The sequence below is a fragment of the Diabrotica undecimpunctata genome, chromosome 10 (assembly GCF_040954645.1).
Source record: "Diabrotica undecimpunctata isolate CICGRU chromosome 10, icDiaUnde3, whole genome shotgun sequence".
Taxonomy (NCBI): domain Eukaryota; kingdom Metazoa; phylum Arthropoda; class Insecta; order Coleoptera; family Chrysomelidae; genus Diabrotica; species Diabrotica undecimpunctata.
Window position 1 is genome coordinate 62,727,020 of NC_092812.1, and position 24,812 is coordinate 62,751,831.

Here is a 24,812-nt window from a genome sequence, read left to right on the forward strand (position 1 = left end):
GGATAAATGGGTGGTAGTTCAATATTAAAATCGAATAAGTATCTATTAGCTCGTTCATAGAAAGGTACAGGACCCCCATTTCTTTTTCGATAGACCTCCTGGAACCTGTTAGCAACAGCATGATGAAGAGCTGGATTTTTTGGGTTATATTTTATACTCGAGACATACGATAGAGTTAAGTATTTTCTTCTTAGGTTTAAGGGTGGCTCTCCAGCTTCACAGAGTAGACTGTCTACAGGACTGGTGCAATATGCTCCTAGAGCAAGTCTAACGGCTGAACTCTGAAGAGTATCCAAAGTTTTAAGCAATGCTTGGTTTGCGGTGTTATACACAACACATCCGTAGTCCAGTTTTGATCTAATTAAAGCTCTATATAAATTTATTAGAGTTGGAAAATCTGCTCCCCAATTTTTATGTGATACAGATTTCATAATGTTTAGTCCAGCTTGGCACGATACTCTTAGCGAGTGTATATGACTTGTCCAACTTAATTTTGAGTCCAGTTGCATCCCTAGGAATTTAATTTCTTTTGTATATTCATAAAGGAGAATTGTTTAAAAATAGATTTGGGAACTTTTGTGTATTTGATTTTCGTGAAAAATGTATAGCTTTTGTTTTAGTGTTGGAAAACTGGAGCCCAATATTGTTAGACCACGATTCTATCGACTTATACGAGCTGCAGAAATACGATTATAAGCCGATAATATGTTTTTATTTCTTGCTAGAATTACCAGATCCTCAGCATACAAAAAATATTAAAAAAAGATATTCACAATTATTTCCGCTTAAAAAGATTCAAGGCGGCTGTATATAATTCCAAATAATACCTTGTAGGCGATATTTAACACTGTGATGACCCTATAATTTTCGCTGAGTCGTTCGTCTCTCCCTTGTACATAGAAAATATGATTCCTACTTTCCAATCCTCTGGGATAATTTCTAGTGTCCATAGGGCAGATTTGTTTATCTATACGCTTTCATAGCACATATCTACTATTCTTTATCACAACGTATAATATAAAATATGTACTTTGTATTTTATTATTTTATGAAAAAAAAACTATAGCCCATCAGAACTGTCATTGAAAACTGAAAGGTTCGGAAACGCTCATCTATATGAAACGTATTCTGAGAAACTCCATTTTAAATGATTAATATTTGTTTTTCTTTGTTTTAAGATTGCCTGTTCATATACCTCGCGATAAAAACATCTTTTGTCGAAATTTTAATTATTTTGGCTACCATATATTACCCACGGTGTCAACATCAATACAAAGAAATATAAGTGTCAATAAAACCAACAATTTCAGCCTAATTAAATTCTTTAGATAATGTTTAGTTTGCGTAATACTTTCGGTATCAATTAGCTAACAGTCTTGAGTTTTACACATGCAGATCCGTTCGCCGATTATTAACTATAAGGAGTGGTGGTCGCTTTCACTTGGTAGTCCAGTTCTATTCATTCTTATTCTTCAGTCAGTTTCACGTCGATGTAACCACTCTTTTCAAAATGAATCAAGTGGGTTTGTTGACTATTACTATAGTTTTGTTTCAGTGCATTATTTTTTTGGATCAACCTGCTAACACGGCCGCCCAGGAACCAGCGTTTGAGTTGCCAGTGGAGTTGATCGGTTTTCCTGTCATTATTGTGGCAGTCAGGCTGTCCAATTTTGTTAAAAAATTAGCATATTCATTAAATCCAAGTAAGTATTACTATATTTATTACAATTTTTAAAAAGTACTTGCATAATCTTGGGAAGATATTTTATTGTTTGAAAATAAATACCAACTAGAAATAAAATAAACACTCAATATTTTTAATCTAAATGTAGTATTAAGTTTTAAGGTATCAATTACAAAAATTCATCTTAGTTTCTTTTATTTTTATTGTTTTATATCTCCTTCTCTGTTATTACCGTGTTGGTGATAATTTAACAAGTTGCATACAGCAATTATTTGTTTTCGTAAGGTTAGTACTTCCAATTTTAAGTCTCTGTTTGTTGATTTTTTGTTTTCGGAAGCAGTTTTTTGTTATAACCAGTTGTATTGCAGCCAATTGTATATTCCCTAATCATGTAACCTTTTCGCTCAGATTTTAGTAATAAAGAGTACTTACGTAGCTGGACTGACGGTTTTACGTGCCCTCCGAAGCACGGTGGCGGCTCAGTTCAATAAGAAATTTAAAAGTTTCAGATGTCTTTGTCGGGATTGAACCCAGGTCATCTGGCTTGATAAGCCTTTCCCTAGTCGTTCAGCTACGGTCATCACTTGTTTGTGTATTAAACCTCCGTTTCATTTAGAGAACCTCCTTTTTTTAACGGTATGTACGGGTCATTTTTTGTTTTTGTTTTTTTTTTTGTCATTGATTAGATGTTCAAATTTGAATTGGTATTAGGCCTAGATTTTTTCTTGTATGTTAGGTTAGGCATGCTGGAATTGTTATTTTGTGAGTAACTACTTCTTATCTCTCTATATGCCTGTATGTTTTTGATCTGATCCGAATTAATTTCACTCGTCACAATACGCTTGCAGTGTCGAGTGAGGAGTAGGCAGATTGAGACCTCAGTGACGTTTGAGGGATTGTATTTACACAGAACACGATACTGGTACGTCACGAGTAAGGAGAGCAGGCAGATTTGGACCCCGAACTCGAACGCAACCGTATCTCTCTTAATAATGGCTTTAAAATGGGTGTCAAAACGTCGAGTATTCAATTCTCAACGCGGTTCTTCCCGAGAACTTAGTAATTTTCATTTACCTGACCGCGGAAATTTATCCGAACTATATATATATATATATATATATATATATATATATATATATATATATATATATACATCGGAAACTATTTACACGATATTTATGAAAATTAGTTTATGGGGGTTATGGGGAGAAAAAACTTAAAAAAACAAATTTGACAGAGATGCCACTTCCGGTTATACCAGAAGTGAGCAGCAACTTTGTTATATTAAATTAAACATCCTGTATATTATTGTTTTTTTTTTTAGATTTTGCGTAGGATTCTAGATAAAATTTGTAAGACGTATCATAGGTCAAAACTACTTTTCTAGTTTTTTATCTTTTTTCAAAAATTTTGACAGATAGAGCCAAACTTTTCAAAGTTAATATCTCCTCCATTTACAATCATAATTCATTGAAAACATTTATACACAAAGACTAGAGATAATGAATAGAATATTCTTTAATAATCCAATGAGATTACAATGTGATATAGATGAATATAAAAAACAAAATATAGATTAATATAAAAAAAGTTCCTGTAGTCTTTTATTAAGTCAAAATAATAATTTAGGTTGTAAACGCATAATTGGATCAAGCATGATTTTAATTTATTTTTGAATACTATTTTCATTTCTAATGGCAAACAATTGTAAAATTTAGATCCTGCAAAATCAGGACTAGTTTCAAAAAGAGTTGCGGAGTGTTTACACACGCTTATCAACCTTCCGTGTCTTGTCGGGTAATTATGAAAGTCAAACAATGAGTTGAGGGTAAAATTTTGAAATTTAGTTTTGACGTGAATAATACACTTATAAATATATAAAGCATGGAAAGTCAACAGTCTGTGTTCAATAAAATAGTTACGACATGATTGTCTATTATCAATATTGAATATCAATCTAAGAATTCTCTTTTGAGTTGTAAAAACTCTAGAAGAGTTCCTAGAGTTTTCCCACAAGACAACAAATAATGTTGTATCACTAAAAGGTATTTCCTCAGAACTCACTGTGATCTTATAATTGGTTGGCAGGTTGTAAATTCCTGTGCTACCAAGTTCATTTTTGATGAGTTCGACTTCAGTTGACTCGTCAACTACAATTGTTGAATCGTCTGCATAGAGAACCGTATGACCTGCAGTTAAAAAATTTATCAAATCATTGACATATAAAAGAAATATTAAGGGTCCCAATAAGGATCCTTGTGGTACACCTTGATCAAGATTAAAAACAGATGACTTCTTATTATCGACTTTTACTAGGAATTTACGATGTTGTAAGTATGACCTTAACCAGTTCAAGAAGTGACCCCGAAAACCAAGGGCTTCTAATTTATGCAGTATAATTTCAATGTCAATAGAGTCAAAAGCCTTAGTTAAGTTAAAAAATAGTGCACTCACATACCTTTTTCGATCCAAAGCAGTGTGGATATAATTAACTAATGAAATAGAAGCACTCTCTGTAGATTTATTAGGAAGAAACCCATGCTGGCATTTATTTAAAATATCATATTTATTCAGAAAATTTAACATTTTATTGTAAATACACTTTTCGATAATCTTAGAGAGTACACTTGTTATAGTGATTGGCCTGTAATTATCAACCAAACATGGATCTCCCTTTTTGAAAATTGGACTAACTACTCCCGTTTTAAGGTCACTTGGAAACTTGCCATTCTTGACAGATAGGTTGATGATGTGAGACAGAACAGGAGATAATATATAATTATGAAGAGACGTATTTAATTATTTTAGTGGGGATTTGGTCAATACCTACTGAGCTGGTATAGTTTAAGGAAGATATAACATTCTCAATATCAAATGGTGATGTTCTTTCAGGAATTTATATCGAAATTGAGTTTCTATATACAGTGTAGTCACAAATGTTATGCCATTTCTTTAAACCTCAAACTACATATAGACATAAGTCACTAAATAAGTCAATAATTTTAAATAAAACATACTGTATTTTATAATTTTAACAAAGGTTTCGTTTCCGAGATACAGGGTGTTGAAAATGCTTCTTACAAACTGCCGATTTATTTACTGCTCTGAAACCGATTAATATATATGGTAATCAAATTTGGTGGGTTTTAAGTGGATAAGTATGGATTAAATACCATTCTATATTTTTTAGGATACAATTAAGAATTTTATATTAATCATTGGCGCGCATTCGAAAAATGGTCTAAATTTTATTAGAGAAAAAATTAGTACTCCACTTAGATATTTTAAATTAAAAATCATTTTTTATTTCCCATTTTAATTTATGATAAAAAATCTTTCTTGTTTAATTTTCAAATAAGACTCTATTTGTATGCAAAAAAATAAGGGATACCACTATTAATACCCTTCTTTCAAGAAACACCTTTGTTCAATAAATACCATTCGATTTTAAAACTGGATCTACAAATCAAGTTATGTCATGATGATTAATCTATCAATTGTACTGTTTTATTAATAAGTCAAAAGTGATAGCGCCTCAAATTCATACGATTAATTGCTTCTAATAGTCTGTACTTACTTTAAAATTTTGTTAAAACAAGATTGCGATAAACGCTACGATAGTCATGGAGCGTCGGCATTGAACAAATGTTCAAATGGTAAGTGCTGTGAATATGATTGAGGCTGGTCCTTGACACGCTGATGTTGCAGGTCATTTTGAAGTATCTTGAAGTAATTTCGTGATTATGACGTCAATATGAATAATTTGTTAATGTCGCTGAAAGACACCGAGATCGGCAACGTGCAACTACTCCTTGACATGTTCAGTCTCTGGTAGGATTAGCTTGTCGCAATGTGCATATAACTGCATGTGAACCCTGTGGGACCTTAAAAAATAATATCAACATTACTGTATGTGATCAAACTTTGAGAAATAGATAACATGAAGCTGGCCTGCAAGTCAGACATCCATTTAGGGTTCACATGTTACGTCATTGATATCGTCATAAAGTGGGTGCATTGGGGCTTACATGAATAGAGTTCTGTGGTATTCACAGATGAAGCTAGGTTTTGTATCTATCCTGATTCAGAAAGAGTAAGAGTTCGGAGAGGACCTGGTAGACAAGAGAGACTCAGGCATGTACAAGGTGTTCGTTCCTATAGCGGTCTACAAGTTATGATGTGTGTTGTAATAAGTTTTTTATTATTAAACTGTTCCCCTTTTCGTGGAATGTATTTTAAATCAATATCAATAAATCGATCGTATCTTAGAACCTGTTGTCCTTCTATTTGCAACTACTGCATGTCCTGATTTGCGTTACATGCAGGATAATACAAAGCAACACACTGCAGCGACAGTAAGAGATTGATTTCATAATAAGGATATTCCACTTTTACCCTAGGGTAAAAATAACACCTTGAGGATTTTTCAGACATTTACATGCTGCTGACTACAAGATCGAGGCCAAGTCTATTAATTTAGAAATGACACAACCTAATAACAAATAACTGGTTATAAATTTTGCATAATTTTTTATAATAATCTTTTTTGAGAATGATTTCCGCAGTGGAAGACGAAACGTCAAACATTAGTTAGTTAAAAATATGATTTCCATTGCAACCAATAATTTTGGCTTATTCCCATATAAAGATATTATTTAAAGTTAACAGCTTTGTTTTACTTTAGCTTTAGCTCTAAAGAGCTCTTGAGGCAATATTGATGATAGAACAATTTTTGCCTCCACTTTTATTACTGATAATTATACAGGGTTGGAACTCCAATAACTGAATATACAAGAGCTATATCTTACAAAGCCGTATAGCTAGTCCCTTCCACTCATTATTTTTACAGTTACTATTATATTATAATTATTAAATAATGTAAAAGATTTAATTAATATTCTACGTGTAACGTAATTGATCACTAGTATGGTACGTATCACGTTTACTAACATTAATATTGGATCTATCTAAAATAGTATCTATTTCAGCCTTTAGATTTTTAAACCATTTTATAACGATTCTCTTACATTTTCCAACATGATTTTGGTGATTTTTTTTTTGAGTTTTCCTAATTTTGGATTATTGCAAAAAATTGACCATACATCTTTTGTCATTACAATATCCCCATAGAAAAAAAATTATTTAGAGCTAAGTCGACACAATGAGATTTTCGCTGAATCGTTGTGTTGATCGATATTATTCCTCGAGGAAGATTTTCATGGATAAAAATTGTAATAATAGTAAAATTATTTACATAGTATTCGTCAACCACTATCGAGGTCAAATATAATTAAAATTTAGTACAAAATAATTTTATTCAACATTGAATTTAAGTATTTGTGTGCATTAAATGAAATCTGTCTAGACTTGGCCGAAGCGAGTAGATGTGTATGAGCACGCTCCATTTTCAAATCCGAACTTTAAAAAATAACGGAGGAACGTTGGTTTTACCGGCAAAGTTGGTAATAATAAATAAAGAAAAACTAAAATAAATAAAAAAAAATAATTATCTGGTAGAGGTCAAACCGTAGAAGTGTCGAACTGTGGTTGACCTTTAGCGCCAATCGGTTGGAGATCTTCGGTTGCCAATCATAAATTCTTGAAATAAATTTTTAGCTAAATTGGAAATTATAAAAATAATAAATTATAAAATATCTTTGTATAATATCCTCGACTTTTGTTCGTTGCCCAATCCATTTCTCAATTTTTTTATCTCTTAAAGGTATTCCCAAAAGTTTTTTTTTTCTATATCTCTCTGGTGTACTTGTAATTTAGTTCACCACTAAAAGAAACCAAACGCCAAATACTGAAATGAATATTGCACGATAAGTTTATTGAACCAAACAACTATTAAAACTAATCCAAAAAATAATAGTACATAACAGAATTCCTGATGAATAGAGATCAAGCATCCTAATACCTCTCTTCAAAAAGGGAGCCAAATCATACCCGGAAAGTTATAGAGGAATTAATTTATTATTAAACACAACACTAAAATTTACAACCAAGTTGATAACAAATAAACTGAATGAAATTATAACACCGAGGCCATATTTATAATGAGGCAAGTGCAAGAGAAATCATTAGAATACAACAAACCGGCATATCGATGTTTTGTGGACCTTAAGAAAGTATTTGACCGGGTCAAATTAAAGGAGCTGAATAGTTAAAACAAGTGATGGATTTTAAATATCTGGGAATAACATTATCTAGCTACGAGAAGGATAGAAAGCTACTAGAAAGATTGAAACAGAAGTGGAAGGTCAAGTGAAGAGAGCAAGCAGAGTCGCGGGTTGCCTGAATGGAACAATATGAAGAAATGAAAATATCGGGAAAGAAATAAAAGGTAGAATTTACAGAACAGTCATCAGACCTATAATGACAGATGCCGTAAAAACACGACGTGATACAGGAGAAGACAAATAGGATGTTAGAAACAGCAGAGATGAAAACAGTTACAAAAATTGAAGGGAAAATACTACAGGACAGAACTAGAAGTACGGATATACGACGTAGATGCAAGGTGAAAAACATTAAGCACTGGGTAAGAAATATAAAAGTATAATGGAACGATCATATAAGCTGAATGACAACACATAGAGTAGTAAAGACGGCAAGAGACGGTTCCCCAATACTAAGACAATCAGTAGGAAGACCATGAAAACGATGAAACTACAACTTACTGGAGGCACATTGAAAAACAAACAGTTATGTCTACATAAAAAGAAGAAGAAGAAGAACAAGTTTAATGAGTCCTATGTTAAAACTATTTCTGAAAATCGTACACCATAGACGATGAGCCAAACTCGAATAAAACATCGAGATTCCCAATTTTTATTCAACAAAAGTATAACACAACGATGCCTAGATGTAAATCAACATAGCTATGTACGCTTGATCGATTACAACAAAGCATTCGACAACAAAATGAGACGTGTGCAACTTATACAACTTATTAAAGATAAATACATAGATTCCAAAGACCTAATGATAATCACTAGCCTTTAGTATAACCAAAGAACTACAGTAAAAATTGAGGAAAGATAAACAAACGAAATAAACATAAAAAGAGGGGTCATATCAATAAATCGGGTTTTCTTGTATAATCTTTATGTATTTTTACCTTCATTTTTCTAAATTAAATAATATATGAGGCCTTCTACTTTTCTAAATTAAAATTTTATTTCAATCAGGTCTAATTTCACAAAATTGCCAGATGCGATACCAATCGTTTAACGACACGATGCTGAAATGCATCGAGTGTAAAGAAATCGATAATCCGAAAGTACCATTAAATAGGAGCAACGGAAAGTCTCGATATGCAAAACCGTTACCGCCTAATAAAGCCACTTCTATAATTGAATTATCCCCAATCTGTATGCATCACTAACAATATCTGCTCAACTGATCGCAACTCATCCGGTAAAAAAGTAAATTAAATTAGACTGTTCGTCAAGAAGGCACATATCGGGGAGAATCTTAGATATATAAATATAATATATGCATGAAGCTCACATAGGAAATTTGAGACAGGGGGATTAAAAAGGAATATTAATTCTTAGAGCTTGTTCAGTGGCGAAAAAAAAAGACGCATACGATACAAAAGGGAATCCAAAATTAAATCAAACTAAATGTATAATAATTAAAATCAAAATGTGTGCAACCTATGTATATAGATTAAATTAAATTTAACTAAAAAAGTTTTTCTTAACAGGGCAATTATTTGAACTTGGTCATTCCTTTCTTTCAATTGCCTTTGCAATAGCGATATCATTCTCTTCTACTTTAAGCTATTTTGGTTTTTATATGCAAAAATAAATATATACTTCTTTAGATATATGAAGATATCTGTTTGGGTTATAATTTAACACGAGGAAATTGTTTTGCTATATGGCTAGCGTGCGGCCTAATCCTAGTAACTTCCTACGAGCAAACGGATGAAAAGAATGCCACTAGGGTGCTGGTCCTTACCAGCTGTAAGAGGCGACCAATGGGATGTCCGGCTGCCTAGCTCTTCGGAGCGAAAAAACGAACTAAATACTGCTAGGGAGCTGGTCCCTACTGATCGTAAAGTGATGGTGAGCCCTCGCTTGAGGTGTCGGGATTGCAGCAACGAGCACAGGGCGCGATCTAGTTCTTACGTCTCGTACGTAGGAACAATAACGTGACCGTCATTTTAGGTATCGGTAGTCGGTATGGGGGCTACTCGAGTCCATAAGTCGCACTGGTCAACGGGTTGCGTTCCTAGTTTTCGAGACGAGTTCATGTGGGACCACTCTGCTTTCGTTCCACATAACCTCTGCAGGAGGTTTTGCAGGTTCTATACGATTAGTCACAATCTAAACGTGTGCCTGTAAGACGTGCCTATAGCAGGAGATGAGTACGGCAACTCAGCAACACAGGTATTGCGGGAAGGATAGATCCCCACGACATGGCTATCCTTACTGGAGACGGACTCACAAGGGCATTGGTTCTACCAGAATAGGATACACTTTCCCTTGGAAGTCGGCAATACCCTTTATGCTCCTACTCTACTCAAACGGTAGCGTATTGGGTCGTCAATATCCAGGAGTCATCGGCTTTCACGGGGAGGAAATTTTTGTTATCCATTTGTATTGACATGGATCCCTTGAAGGGTAAGGGATTCAGGTTTTATTGGGTGACCTGGGTTCGAATCCCGCCCGCTGCGCATATGTGTCCTGCCATCGCAAGTGTAAGGCGGGTCTGTACCTAGGCCAGAAGGTCGCGTACTATTTAAGATCAGAGTGCTCCGGGAAATGCAATCTAAGTAGTGATGCCGCTTTTCCATGTCCGTCAACCAGCAATTCCCTAACAGGATGGGTCTGGGCACTGGTGTAATCGGCAAGAAGGCAGAACGGCAGTTTTGCTACAAAGTTGAGAGTACTGGAGTAGACTGCTACGTCTCGTAAAATAGGAGATTCGAACTTTGTAGACTGGGAGAGAGGGCTCACCCTGGGGACATACCTGTGATATGTACCATGCCTGGCGTTTATATTGGAAAGGTAAGTTTATTTTCTTCTTGCATAATTATGAGTGTAAATTAGTTTCGTTGCGATAATAAAAATAGTTTGAATATACGTGGCAAAATAAAAGATTAAAGAATTGTATACTTTTTAAATTTAGATACCTAAAGCAAGAATAAAATGTACTTACCTTTCAAATATAAGCGCCAGCATTTTATATATTCAGCATGAATGTGAGAGAGATGCGGTATATATGAACAAATCGCGCTTCAGCAGATATTCATTGATTATCTGCTATTGATTAAAAATTTAAAAATTTAGTTTTAGATTAATATTATACACTAACATTCTTCAGGATCTTCTTAATGGATCTTTAGAGAATATTGTTGACCTATGACAACATTAAAACTACCTTTTTTTTATATTGTTTTTCGGAGTTGAAAATGGCCATTTTTGCGTGTTTTCATAATTGAAATCGTTTGTAATTCCCAAACGGCGCATCTTAGAAAATCTAAGAATTTGTTTTATTCAGAATGACCAAAAAAATTTAAAAAACTTTTTTAGGAGCGAAAAGACCAATTTTTGCAATTTGTTTAAAAAAATTGTTTAAATAATTTCTCACGCACTTTTGGACCTGGCAACATGCAAATTTTTTAAAACAGGTTTTCGAGTAAGATTGTGCAAAAAAAAACCAATCAAAATATTTTTCCTAGCGCAGTTGCTTCCTGGACTATAAGCTTTAGTGTTTCAACTGGTATACTGAGTACTATGAAGAACTAATCATCTATTCGACCAAACTGACTTGACCCTCGGTTAGTGTTTTTGGTATACCATACCCCAGGTACTCCTTTTGTTACTATAAAATCAAAAATAGATGAAATAGCGTCTTCTAGAGCCTAGTAGCAATAATTTATATATGTTTTCTCGCGATGACCTTGTTGCCAACTGTTCATATAATTTCAGTTCAATTAGGAGTTGGTCACAGACGGGGTATGTCATACCCCGGTACACTACTGTTGTAACTTTCAGTTGTTTTGTTTTCTGGAGGTAAATTTACATGATGTTTTTGATATTTTTTAGAGATGTACTATGATTTTTATTTTTCTTTTAGCGATACTGAATTATACAATAATTATACTAAGTGACATAGAAATCCGAACACCCAGTTTAAAGGATTTTATTTCAATAAAATTTGGTGTAATTTATTTATCTTACTGAAAAAAACAAGTGATAAAGTTTTTAATCAGTTGGAAATTCCGGTTTTTATACTTTTTGTTTTTAAATTCACTAACAATCTAAAAATGAATATTTCAGCCGCAGTAAAGATCCAAATTTGGCGGATTGTGGTTCTTGACATTCTTTACGATTGGTTACGATGCCTAGAATACTAAGACCTGTACGATTTCGTCAACCTAGTGAGTTTGATAGGGACCGTATAATGGAACTTCGGGTAGCTGGACTTTCTTTTCGGGAAGTTGCAGTTAGAGTGCAAAGAAGTGTAGACACCGTGGTTAGGTGTTATCAGGCATGGCTTCAAGAATGCCGTACGCAAAGAGCACGGGGCACTGGACGCCGCCGTAGAACAACAGACCGTGAAGATCGCCGCCTGAGATTATTGGCCTTAAGAGACCGTTTCTCCACTACCAGCTCCATTGCAAATGAATGGTTTGCAGAACACGGAAGACCAATTGGCAAGCGAAGTGTTTAATGACGAATGAGAAGTTTTGGCCTGTTTTCATACCGACCACACTGGGTCCTCCCTTTAACTCCAGAACACCGCCGTAATCGCCTTCAGTGGTGCAGAAAACGGTCAGTCTGGAATCAGGAATGGAACAGTATTGTCTTAAGTGACGAGTCTCGATTTTGTGTAGGCATGCACGATGGTCGAGCGAGAGTTAGAAGGCGACGTGGTGAAAGGAGAAATCCACAGTTTTTTGTTGAAAGACATGTTCATCACACTGTTGGAGTTAGAGTTTGGGGTGCTATAGCTTATGGTTTCAGGTCACCTTTAATCTTCATCAGAGGTAACATGAACGCGCAGCGTTTCCCAACTTTTACCCTATCTTGACACCCTGGCAAATCCAACTTTCCAACAAGATAATGCCCGACCACATGTTGCAAGAGTCACAATAGACTTCTTTCAACATAGTGATATCACATTGTTAGCATGGCTATCAAGATCTCCCGACTTATCCCCAATTGAGCGTGTGTGGGATATGATGGGTAGGAGATTGCTCAATTTGCAACGTCCTCCTCAGACTCTACAAGCACTTCGAGAGGAGATGGTGGTTGCCTGGAATGAGATACCACAAGAGGATATTGACCACCTGATCAGAATCATGCCTAGGCGCGTTGGAGAATGCGTAACACATCGGGGTGCATCCACATATTATTAAAGGTAAAAGGGCTTTAAAGCAATGCAATCATTTTAAAATTTTAATCATTTACTTATTATGCTTCATTAAGTACTTATACAAAAATTTATTAACATAAAATCATTTAAACTGGGTGTTCGGATTTCTATGTCACTTAGTATATGTCTTACGAACAAGAGCAGGACAGGTTAAAACGTGTAGTGGCGGTGTTTGGCACTATTTCTGATGAAGAGAAATCGTTCATTGATAGTAAATCTGAGGAAGAACAAACCGCATTAGAAAGTCAAGAGACAATCATATTGTAAAAAGAGGCTCAAGGAGAGCACACAAAAGGGAGGATCATATTTACCTGGTAAGAGGAATAGCACGAGAAAACCAGAGTGTTCTTGATTGTTAGTTCTTATTCTTTACAGAAGAAATGTTAAATGACATTGTTGACTACACAAATGTAAAATTAGCGACGAAAGCCCCACGGTACTATGCACGACATCAGTATTTAGTCAAAGAGACTAACAAAAAAGAAATCAAAGCTGCTATAGGCCTGCTCTATTTGACGGGATTTTAAAAGTCAAACCAACAAAATATTTTAGATCTTTGGAATACTGATGGCAACGGTATTGATCTCATTCAAACAACAATGCAACAACAAAGATATTTCATGTTGTTGCAACGTTTGCGATTCGACAATTTGCAAAATAAAGTAAAACGGAAACAGATCGACAAATTGGCATCATTAAGAGGATTATTTGTTCAATTTGTTGGCAACTGTAAGATAAACTATATACTAAGTCAACATTTTACAACAGACGAAAAACTGGAATCATTCAAGGGACGTGTGTCATTTCTTCAATCCATACCCAATTAGTCAGCGAAGTATGGGTTATAAGTACTTGCGCTAGTGGATTCCAAACTTTACTACTGTCTAAACATGTAAGTTTACGTAGGTATACAGCCAGAAGGACCCTTTCGACAAAGTAACAATCCGCAAAACATAGTTGAACGTTTGATTGGGCCAGTTTCTGGTACTAAACTTAATATTACTTTCGATAACTGGTTTACTAGTTATCCTCTTATGATCAGTCTACTTCAAACTCATCATCTTACATCGGTTGGGACAGTTGAGAAGAATAAAAGGCAATTTTCAACAGCACTTCTGAACACACGAGGAAGAAAATATCTTTAGAATACATAGAAATAGATCTTACATAGAAAAAGCAGTAGATGTTCTGTTTGTCTAAGAAATAAAGATAGGAAGACTTTTTACATATGCATGCGATCTGATTCTCCAAAACACGAAATAATGACGTGTTCAAATTGTAACAATTTTAAGGAAACATTTTTTCTTTAATTTGTAGAATCTTAGTCTATTAGTTTACTTAGAGTTGTGTGATCAATAAAATGCTTCATAATATCTGAGTGTATTATTGTTCGCTCGTGTTTTTTGACTAGCGTAATTGCAATATTTTGGATAATTTACATTTAACATTTAAATATAAGACTTTTACAGTACCATATTTAATTTATTTGAATCATAAATAAGTAAAAAACCAAGATTAACCATTTTAAATAATTAAATTTTAATAATTTTAACTTCGTGTGTTAGTTAGTTTGGGATATGACATAACCCGGAACACTTCTCGTGCCAATTTATATATGCCCACTAACGCAGGGTTAAACATTAGAAAATAACTAATTCTCTTAAAGTTTCGTATTTTTCAGTTCAAGGTGGCCATGCAAAACAATTTTATTCTGGCGCAATCGTCTCAAAGATCCACTAAACGTTTTCATTCAATTAAAATAATTGCTTAATATAATGCAATGACAATTTATAAAGTAATTAGATACACACATATTTATAATCTTCAATTTTCGTTAAAGGTTAAAGAACAAAAATATTAATAGGTATCTTTCGCAAGCTATATTGTAAATAGTGGTGACTAATATCTTTTGTTTTGCAACAAAAATTAGAGCAAAGCTAATAGTCCAAAGGAAACGGGTTTCAAGGATGTTAATATATACTGGGTGTGTCTGTTCTACCATTATTTAAAATCGTAATTCACGGCAACAAGAAACTATTTTAAATTAAGCCATTTAGTTGGTCTAGATATAGTATAGGTTTATGTATTATTCAAATATTTTGTGTATATTCCCTTCTAATCTAATATTTCTTAAAAATTAATTAAAATTCCTTATTTAATGATTGCAACACCAATATTGGAATTAAGGTTAAAGAGCGAAATAAAACGTCTACCAAAGACAAGAAAAAGTACAAAAAGAGAATATTGTAAACAATTTACTAAGAGATAGATCACGACCTATATGTTCCACAAAAATTTTGAAGTTACATGACAACCTTTTGTTGAAAAGTATGAAATCTGTCATAAAAATTTAAGATATAGCTCCATCACATCAATTTGGATTTAAAACAAGCCATTTTACTATATATTAAGTTCATAAAATAACGGATATAATAGGAACAATATTCTAAGCTTTTGATAAAGTTTGGCACAAAAAATTTAAAAATAAATTAAGCAAGATTTTACTCAGAGAATATACAGAATGACTGATATTACAGGAAGAAGCTTACTCGAAACTAAAAATGTTAATTCAAATGTAACTCAAAGTAGTTTTAGGACCAGTCCTGTACCTATGATATACTACTGATATCCCTGAGTCAAAATATACACATTAGTTCTAGTACATTCCACGAATTTGCGACAATTTTGGATAAGGGATGAAAGCTTCGAAATAAAAGGTAAAAAAACAATAGTAGCAAATTCTCTCAATATTTAAAGCACTGACCTGACTATAATATAAGTGGCCTCCGAGATCGGGCGACCTAGCTCCAAATGATTATTTTAACTAGGGGCATGAAAAATCTATTCTGACCAAAAATTTACAGATATTGAAGCATTTAAAATGCGATGTGTTGAAGAGTGTGCAAAAGTAATGCCACGCATCCTAGCTAATGTAGAACGAGAATTTTACAATCGATTGGGATACTGCTTAGTACAAAATGGCTTATTGTTTGAACATTTGTTATAGTTTTATGTTTAGAAATTATCATAAATTATTTTTGGGGAGGATCACAGCAAAACTATATTGAAATTCTTTGAATTGTTGTATAACCTGGAATTGAATTGGAGTGGATTATAATATCTTACGTTAAATAAAGTTATTCAGTGCTCGCAATATTGCCTGAATACAGCATTATTGCGATTTTTCGTGGACTGAGTACATTTCATTAACTTTATTGCTTTGTAAACAATATAATTTATTGTTTACAAACTACTATTTATTGTTCACTAGTGGTAGTAGTATTTGTAAAAATTTGCTGTTTAATTTAATTTAATCATAAAATAAAAATTTTGTCAATTCAAATATTGTCAAATATCAGAAACATCAATATGATCAAACGTAACATGTCATACACATTCTTGTATGCAAGAATCATAGCGCTTATTAGTTCCCGATTAAAACCAATATTTGAGTGGTATAAATAATAGTAAAATAATTAAAATTAGTTGTGTTAATACAGTTTAAAAGACAGTGCAATATTGTGAAAAAGAAAAATCGAAAACTGTAAGTTATTGAATGTATTTTTAAATAAATGCTTCGAATTCCAAATGTATAAATGATCAAACGAGTCAATTCTTATCAATAGATTAAATTTATCGGAAAAACAACCAAAAAAGACAGTAAATTTACCATTTTACTAATTACTACGCCTAATGTGAAAATAATAAAGGAGACCACACACGTAGTGTGTGGTCTACGATAAAATATTAACCGAAATAGCGCAAACGAGAGAAGATGTAGAACACTTAATGAAATCTTTTAAAGAAGCAATTAATGGTCTGAAAAGAAGCATAGGGGCAAGTTAAACACGAATTATTATGAAAGTTGAAGGTTTAAATAAAAAAGTAAAAAATTTAAAGAAAGAAAATTTGGAGTTAAAAAGTAAATTAGAAAAAATAGAAAGAAAATCCAAGGAAAACTCAATTTTTATCTATGGATTAGAATTGAGTCAAACAGACAAGATATTAACAACTTTATCTGGTTTAAAAATTCTCAAAATAACCCGATTAAAATAGAATTAATTTCAAATATAAAGAAAAGAGAGGTTCTTAAAAATTGCCATCGATTGAAAGGGACGACCATAAACATAACTCACGACTATACCCAAAAACAATGAGAAGAGCAAAAAATATTAGAATACCATCTTAAACTTGCCCGAGAAAATTCTAATACTAGAAGCTACATTAAAGGCAATAAACTTTTTGTAGACGGAAGTTCTTACTCTTTAGAAGACTTGCAAGATACAGAGGAAAATATATACCAAACAAATAGTGAACCAAATATACCAAGTATCAAAAAGAAGAATGATGCAGAAATACCAGTATTTGAAGAAAAACCAATAGGAACACTCGAAAACCCATCAAATCCGATTAAGAGTAACAACACAAAGAAGAATATAGAAAAGAAGTGAAAAATAAGTCTACTGAGAACCAAAATGGGTACATTTCCCAATGTATTAAAAACAGGTATCATTAAACCACAGGGCCTGCGTAGCGCAAGCGGTAGGATGCTAGCCTCGCAAGCCGGTGGTCCGGAGTTCGAATCCCACCGCCGGCAAGAACATCTAGACATTTTAAAAATGTCTATAGGCCCCAGGTCGACTCAGCCTGAATAAAAATGAGTACCTTGGGTAAAACCAGGGGTAATAATAGACGGTTGAAGCGTAGCACTGGCCATGTTACCTTCCTTGTATACCGTAGGCCCTAGATATAGCAGACTACCCTGCTATACTCCCAAAGCCGCGACAGCGGTATAAAACGGGAGACTATTATTATATATCATTAAACCGCTTTTTAAAGGTGAATTTCGTAGTGAACTTGGAAACTATAGACCAATAAGCTTGACTTCTAATCTCAGTAAAGTAATCGAAAAAATTATAAAATCTCGTCTAAATAATTTTTTAAAGAAACGTAATATATTATCTGAAAGTCAATATGGCTTTAGAGAGGGACGGTCTATAGAAGATGCAATTGGTAAATTGGTAACAAATATTTACAATTCTTTAGATAATAAAAAAAGCTTCTTTATGTATATTTGTAGATCTCTCTAAAGCATTTGATACTGTAAACCACAAAATACTACATAAACTAAAAAATTACGGCATCAAAGGTGTGGTCTACAAATTGTTAATGAGCTACTTAAGTGACATACAGCAAAAGGTAACTGTAGATGTAAAATCAGCATGACCAGAACTGTGACTTACGGAGTCCCGCAAGGAAAGGTGTTGGGGCCGCTTTTATTTACTATTTATATAAACCCATTACTTACATTACAGAATTCAGGCCAGATCATAAGTTTCGCTGAAAATACAGCCATTTTTTATAGCAATAATAATTGGAAAAAGTTAAAGGAAAATGTTGAAATGGACTTTGTAAAAATAAAAAAAAATTTTAACATAACCTTCTTCTTCTCATTGCGCCGTCTCCTTTCGAAGGTTGGCGATCCAAATGGCAATTGTAGTTCTGGAAACTGCTGCGCGAAAGATCTCTGCGGATGAGCGGTCGAACCATCTCCTCAGGTCTTTCAGCCACGAGTTCTGGCGTCTTCCTACTGATCTTTTGGCCTGTACTTTTCCTTCCAGTATAACTTGAAGTAATTCATATCTTTCGCCTCTCAGCACATGACCCAAGTATTGCATTTTCCTCTCTTTGATTATTCTTAGTAATTCTTTTTGTTTACACATGCGACGAAGTACCTCAACATTAGTAACTCTTTGTACCCATGGAATCCTCAACATTCGTCTGTATATATACATCTCAAAGGCATCTATTCTTTTTTCTACTTCGGAGTCCATTGTCCAACTTTCACAGCCATACAGTAAGACAGAAAAAACGTAACATCTGATCATTCGGATTCTAAGCTGTAGACTAAGGTCTGATCTTGTAAAAAATGTTTTAATGCTCATGAATGTTTTCCTTGCTTGTTCGATTCTTGACAGGATTTCTTTTTTTGGATTACACTGACTATTGATATTTTTTCCCAAATATTTTATGGAATTTACCTGTTCTATTATTTGACCCTTGGCATACACCTGTACGTTAACATAACCAGTTAACATTAAATATTGAAAAACCTAAATACTCTGCATTTTCGTCATACACCACTGGGTTACCAAACTTCAATCAACTTGAAATTGATAAAGATACAACAATTCCAGAAGCAGAAAACATTAAGTACCTTGGTATTGTAATAGACAGACACTTAAAATGGGATCATCATATCAAATATGTAGTCCAAAAAATAAGAGGTTTACTGCCAAAATTCAAATATCTTCGCGACTTCTTAGATGTTCACCACTTAAAGATTTTATACTATTCTCTGGTACAATCATAATTAACCTATGGGATTATTGCATGGGGAAGAGAATACAATGCTCACCTTAAAAATCTAAACATTATACAAAATTGGATAATTAGAATAATATATAGAAGGGGTATAAGATCTTCAGTGGACCAATTATTTACAGACAGTCATTTCATGGATTTAAACCAGTTGTACTCCTACAAATCATTATTATATTTACATAGTGAGAAATCATTTCTGAATTGTACCCACCATACATATTAAACTAGAAATAGAAATTTAACGATATTAGTACCAAAAAAAGGAAAAACCATTGGCCAACGTTGCATTGATTTTTTGGGACCAAAAATGTTTATTTGTTTACCATCTACCATCAAAAAACTATAAAAAATTAAAAAAAAATTAAAACAATGGATCCATGGTAATAGATATAAATTGCATGAATTATTGAGCTATTACTAACAGCTATTAATGAGCTTCAATTTCCAATAAATGTTATATTTTTAAATTTTATGTTTTCCTAATTGTAATTTGTCAACAGTTTGTATGTTACTACTTTGAAATTTTTATAATTGTAATTTGTGCGAATATGTCAAAAAAAAAAATTCAACCCTCACGTACAAGTTGTAGTCCATGTGACACACAACTTCTGTGAGAAACTGGGTTTATTTATTGTGTAAAATATGTAAATTTATATTGTAACACATTTTTTTTGTTATAAAAAAACTCTATTATTATTATTATTATAATAAAAAGTCGATAAACATGTTTTACATGACGTTTTCATATAAAGTAAATATATATAGTCGGTTTTGTTTCGATTTAATTCGAATCTTTCACCATTTTCCTGCACGTGTTTCAAGGTCTACCTATCATCAGGGAAATTTGTGATAAAACTGAATCGAAAAGTACCGGCTGCGGCTATTTGGAAATTATAGTAAAGTAATATACCAAAGTATGCAATTAGCGACCTCTAATGAGAAAAAGTAAAGTAAGTATCGAAAGCGATTAAAGTAAGCTGTAAATCCAAACTTTTCATATTTTTTAAAAAAAATTTATATCGTTTTCTATATTATATAAGTGATCAATAAACGTTTTATTTGCATATTTCAATAATTACACATAATATATATTTTCGCAAAATTTTTATATTTCCATTTTTATTTATTCAAATGAAACTCATGCAAAGAAAATCCAAAACTCAAAGAGTTCATATAAGACTATGTATCAAGTGTTACGTAAAAACAGTTTATCCCTTAAGCTTCAATCAGCAAAACCTTTTTAGTTGTTTTTTCGACGGAACGATTCAATCTCGAAGGATTTTATTTTATCAGAGTTTATTTTCAGGCACCTACAGACGAACACGTCGTGCCATTTCATCGGACGAAATGATCAACATGATAGAAGCCGAGAAGAGATTAGTTTCGGAATTGGGTGAAAATGTCTGCATTTATCCGAAAGTTTGTTTACATCACGCAGAAAAAGCGAGCAAATCCAAAGGACGACAGGAAATAGCCATTGATTGGGACGAGGTTTTCAGGTAAATAAAAAATTCGGCTATCTTACAGTCGGTCTTTCGAAATGCCAGCCATTCTTCTGAACTTTTGGAGAATATATGAGCTTTTTGACCCTCTTTTACAATCTATTTTGAAAGAAACACTAAACATTTTTGTAATGAATAATTTGAAATACTACAAATCACTTGTGATTTTATACATGTAGGTTTTTTAAATATTAATTTAAAGTCCTTTCTCGGTAGATCTTGAATTCGGTCCGAATAGCTCTTGAAAACTACCTAAAGTTAAAGATTTTCTTTTAAAACATTAATGGTCCGGCACACACTATGAAATTATTAAAAAATAATTAGTATTTGCGAGATGTTTGCTAAATTATAAATTATACACTTTATTCCTTGTAAAAATATACTTTTTTAGCGATTTAATAGCGATTTTATAGCGATTTTATAGCGATTTTATAGAGATTTTATAGCGATTTTGGTTCGGACCATGTTACTGTTCGGACGTATAGATGAGCGAGCTCCTAAAAACCGTTAAAATAAGAAACGTTGGTTTATAGTATAAGCACTTCCCAACATTATATCGACAAGCAAGTACAATTCCTATCAGAAAGAATGACTCATCCCCAAATCTTCTAAAATCATATAGACCAATTTCTCTTACTTGTTCACTGTTTAAACTGTTAGAAAAGATGGTCAATAAATGCTTGCTATGGTATCTAATAAAAAATAAGATTCTTGACCCATTCCAAACAGGCTCCAGATCAAATCGAAGTACAATGGATAACTTGGTGACACTACACACTAACACTTTTAACGCATTTTCGAATAGATGCGAGTTCATAGTAGCAACTTTGAATATCCAAAGTGCCTTCGACACTGTACAAAGACCTCTAATTCTCAGAAAATTAACAGAATATAATTTAACTGGTAACATTTATATATTTTTGAAAAACAATTTAACAAATCGATATTTTAGAGTATTAACAAATGGAAAAATATTAAACCCATATGGTTTGGACAACGGTTTACCTCAGGGCTCAGTTTTAAGCACAACCTTATTTTTACTTAGCATGAATGACTTACCCTCATATATAGAACCACCAGTCAGGTACTCTGTATATGCTGATGATATTATATTATACTGCCAAAGCAGAGTCACAGCTACCACCAGCACTTTGCTACAAAATCCAATAAACAAAATAGACACCTGGTCTACGCGTACTGGATTTGTGTTTCAGCTTCTAAATCCAAAGTAATTCACTTTACCAAAAAGCATAGACCTAATCTACCTTCTATAACTCTAAACAGATTTCGTTTAAAAACAGTTAACTATTTGACACTTCCTGGTATCACCTTTGATAAAAAGCTTATCTGGAAACAGCATTTTCAGGCACTTGAAACGAAAGGTAACTGTGACCAAAGAATCAATTTTCTTAAATCTCTTGCTGACTACTCTTGAGGGGCTGATGAGGAATCTCTCCTTAAAATATATAGAGCGTTAATTTGCTCTAAGTTAGACTATGGCAGTATTTTTTATATGGCATATAGTAGCTCCTTACTAAAGTCTCTAAACACGACTCAAAATACATTCCTAAGACTATGTCTTGGTGCTTTCAAATCAAGCACCGCTAAAAGTGTTTGTGTTAAATTTTCAGAGTCACTACTCCATCTAAGAAGGCAGCAACTTTTACTTTCATACTTTGTAAGAATATCAGCATACCCAGCAAGTAACACGGTAATAAATGTAATTAATCCCATAGAACCTCCTCCAGCAAACTCAACCAATCACTTACTCACATTACCACAAATATTATCTCCGTTATTAGATTCCATCAACCTTTCCAATACTATTTCTATTTATACCCCCAAGGCAGCTCCATGGATGGACAATCTTTCAATATTCAATACTGATTTATGCAGATTTCAACATAGAAACCACAAACTCAATCCTTAGAAAATCCTTCCGAAACATTCTCAATTTGATGAAATTTTGTACACCAATGTTTCCAAGAATGAAGATTGTTGTGGCTGCGCTGTGTCCATAATGACAATGACAATAAGCTCTGTGCGACTACCCAGAAGTTGTACTATTTACACCGCAGAATTATATGAAGTACTCCAAGCATTAAAGACTTTTCATCAAAGAGTTTCATCTCCTTCTAGTGAAAAGCAAACGGTTTCCTAAATCTCAGATTCAATAACGTTACTCAAAATGTAACTAATTGATTCTATTAATTCATTCTGGATTGTTTTAGATACATCGCTAAGTGTCTTCGAATCAGAAAGTAAATTAGAAAATTCCAAATCGTATTCCTGACAACTTAAAAAAATTATAATATCAATTAAACGACGTAAAACTGCGTGATTATTTTTTACAATTTCGTTATGTTTAATAACATTTTCACGTTGGGAATTATCTAATGAAACAGAGATATTTTGTTTTCCAAATAAATCTAATTTAATCTCGCTGTATGTATGATCTTTCGAAATATCATATTTAGGTAAAGCCCTAAATAATTCCTTTAAATTATCGTAACCAGATTCACACCACGGATTTTCGTGTTTGCCCTATTTGTCGAAAATAAAATGCAAGGCCAACAGAAAGTTTGTTTTTTATTTCACTCCCGGTAAGCCATGAGTACTTGCTGTACCAATTATCTGAAAATGATTTATTACTTACCTTACCCCCCGCACTAATATTTATAAGCCGGGACATTTTAGGCAAAGGACGCCCCTTATATTTAATAACAATTTGTTCTTTGTATGGAATATATGAAAACCCATTTTGCATAATATAATTTACAAGATCAGATTTATCAATACTTACAGTTTCTCCCATAGCTTGCATTTTTTAGGTTAATTTACCTGAATTTGTTTACACTTTAATTAAAAAAAAACTTCTACCTATATCAAAAAACCCTTTAACCTTTAACTATTTACGGCAGACGTAACGTATCACAGTATTACTTTAGAAAATAAAAATAAATCACAGAAAGAAAAGCTAGTTCGTGCACTCAATATTCATTACTTAAGTTCTTAAGTACTTATCCATCCCGAAATAACATTTCATCCTGCGCTCACAAGGTACAGTTCGCGACCAATCACCAATCCAAATGAAGCATCGCAAATTTAAATTTGCCGTACTTGGTAATTAAATTCATATGGAAAGAAATGTATGTTTGGTTACTCATCAACTAATATTCCGTTGATTTTTACATTTCAATTGTCAAGCTTGGGATCGGCTTGCCGAAACCCCGAAACGTGTCTTTTTAAGAATTCACAGGCGGATGGATGTCTCCGATTTCGGATCATTAATTTGAAAAGTGTCTTACGCAGGGATCAGTTAACGTTCAGATTGGACGAATTCTTTTAAAAACCATGAATGAAATTTAGTCTTTATTATCTCACAGATATTTTTTTTTATTTCACAGAAACAAATGACATCAACTGATTACCTGCCACAATTAATTATTGAAATACTGAATAAATTAAATATTAAAAAAAATCTATAGTATCTATAAAGGTGTGGGTCGACCCTTACCGGCCGCCACTGATTTACACTGCTTTACACAGTGATAATTAGGAAACTACCGTTACAATATATATTTGCTCTATATATTAAGAAGATTAAATTGTCTTGAAAATTCCACCCGCCTTGTGATTTGTTGCGAATAAAGCATGTTTGTTGAGAATAATCCTAAATAATAAATAATAATCTTCCGGTTAATGGTGCTACTCTTCTAATACTGCGATTTGTATACCAAATAAAGATATTATCCATTTTAGATAATATCAGTATTAGTTTCCATCAAACATAAGTCATTCATATCTTTTTTAACACCAAGTTTAGAAACTAACTTTAGTAATAA

The 24,812-nt window shown here is 33.1% G+C and overlaps 1 protein-coding gene across 1 annotated transcript in view; it reads left to right on the forward strand.

Annotated features, from left to right (window-relative positions):
- The first annotated feature begins 1,442 nt into the window (after positions 1–1,442).
- Positions 1,443–24,812, forward strand: part of LOC140452099 (uncharacterized) — a 28,362-nt gene continuing 4,992 nt past the window's right edge. Inside the window, exons 1-2 of the mRNA XM_072546163.1 lie at positions 1,443–1,703; positions 20,772–20,964. Of these exons, the coding sequence (XP_072402264.1) occupies positions 1,511–1,703; positions 20,772–20,964 (386 nt within the window). The 5' untranslated portion in view covers positions 1,443–1,510. The remainder of the gene's footprint in view (positions 1,704–20,771; positions 20,965–24,812) is intronic.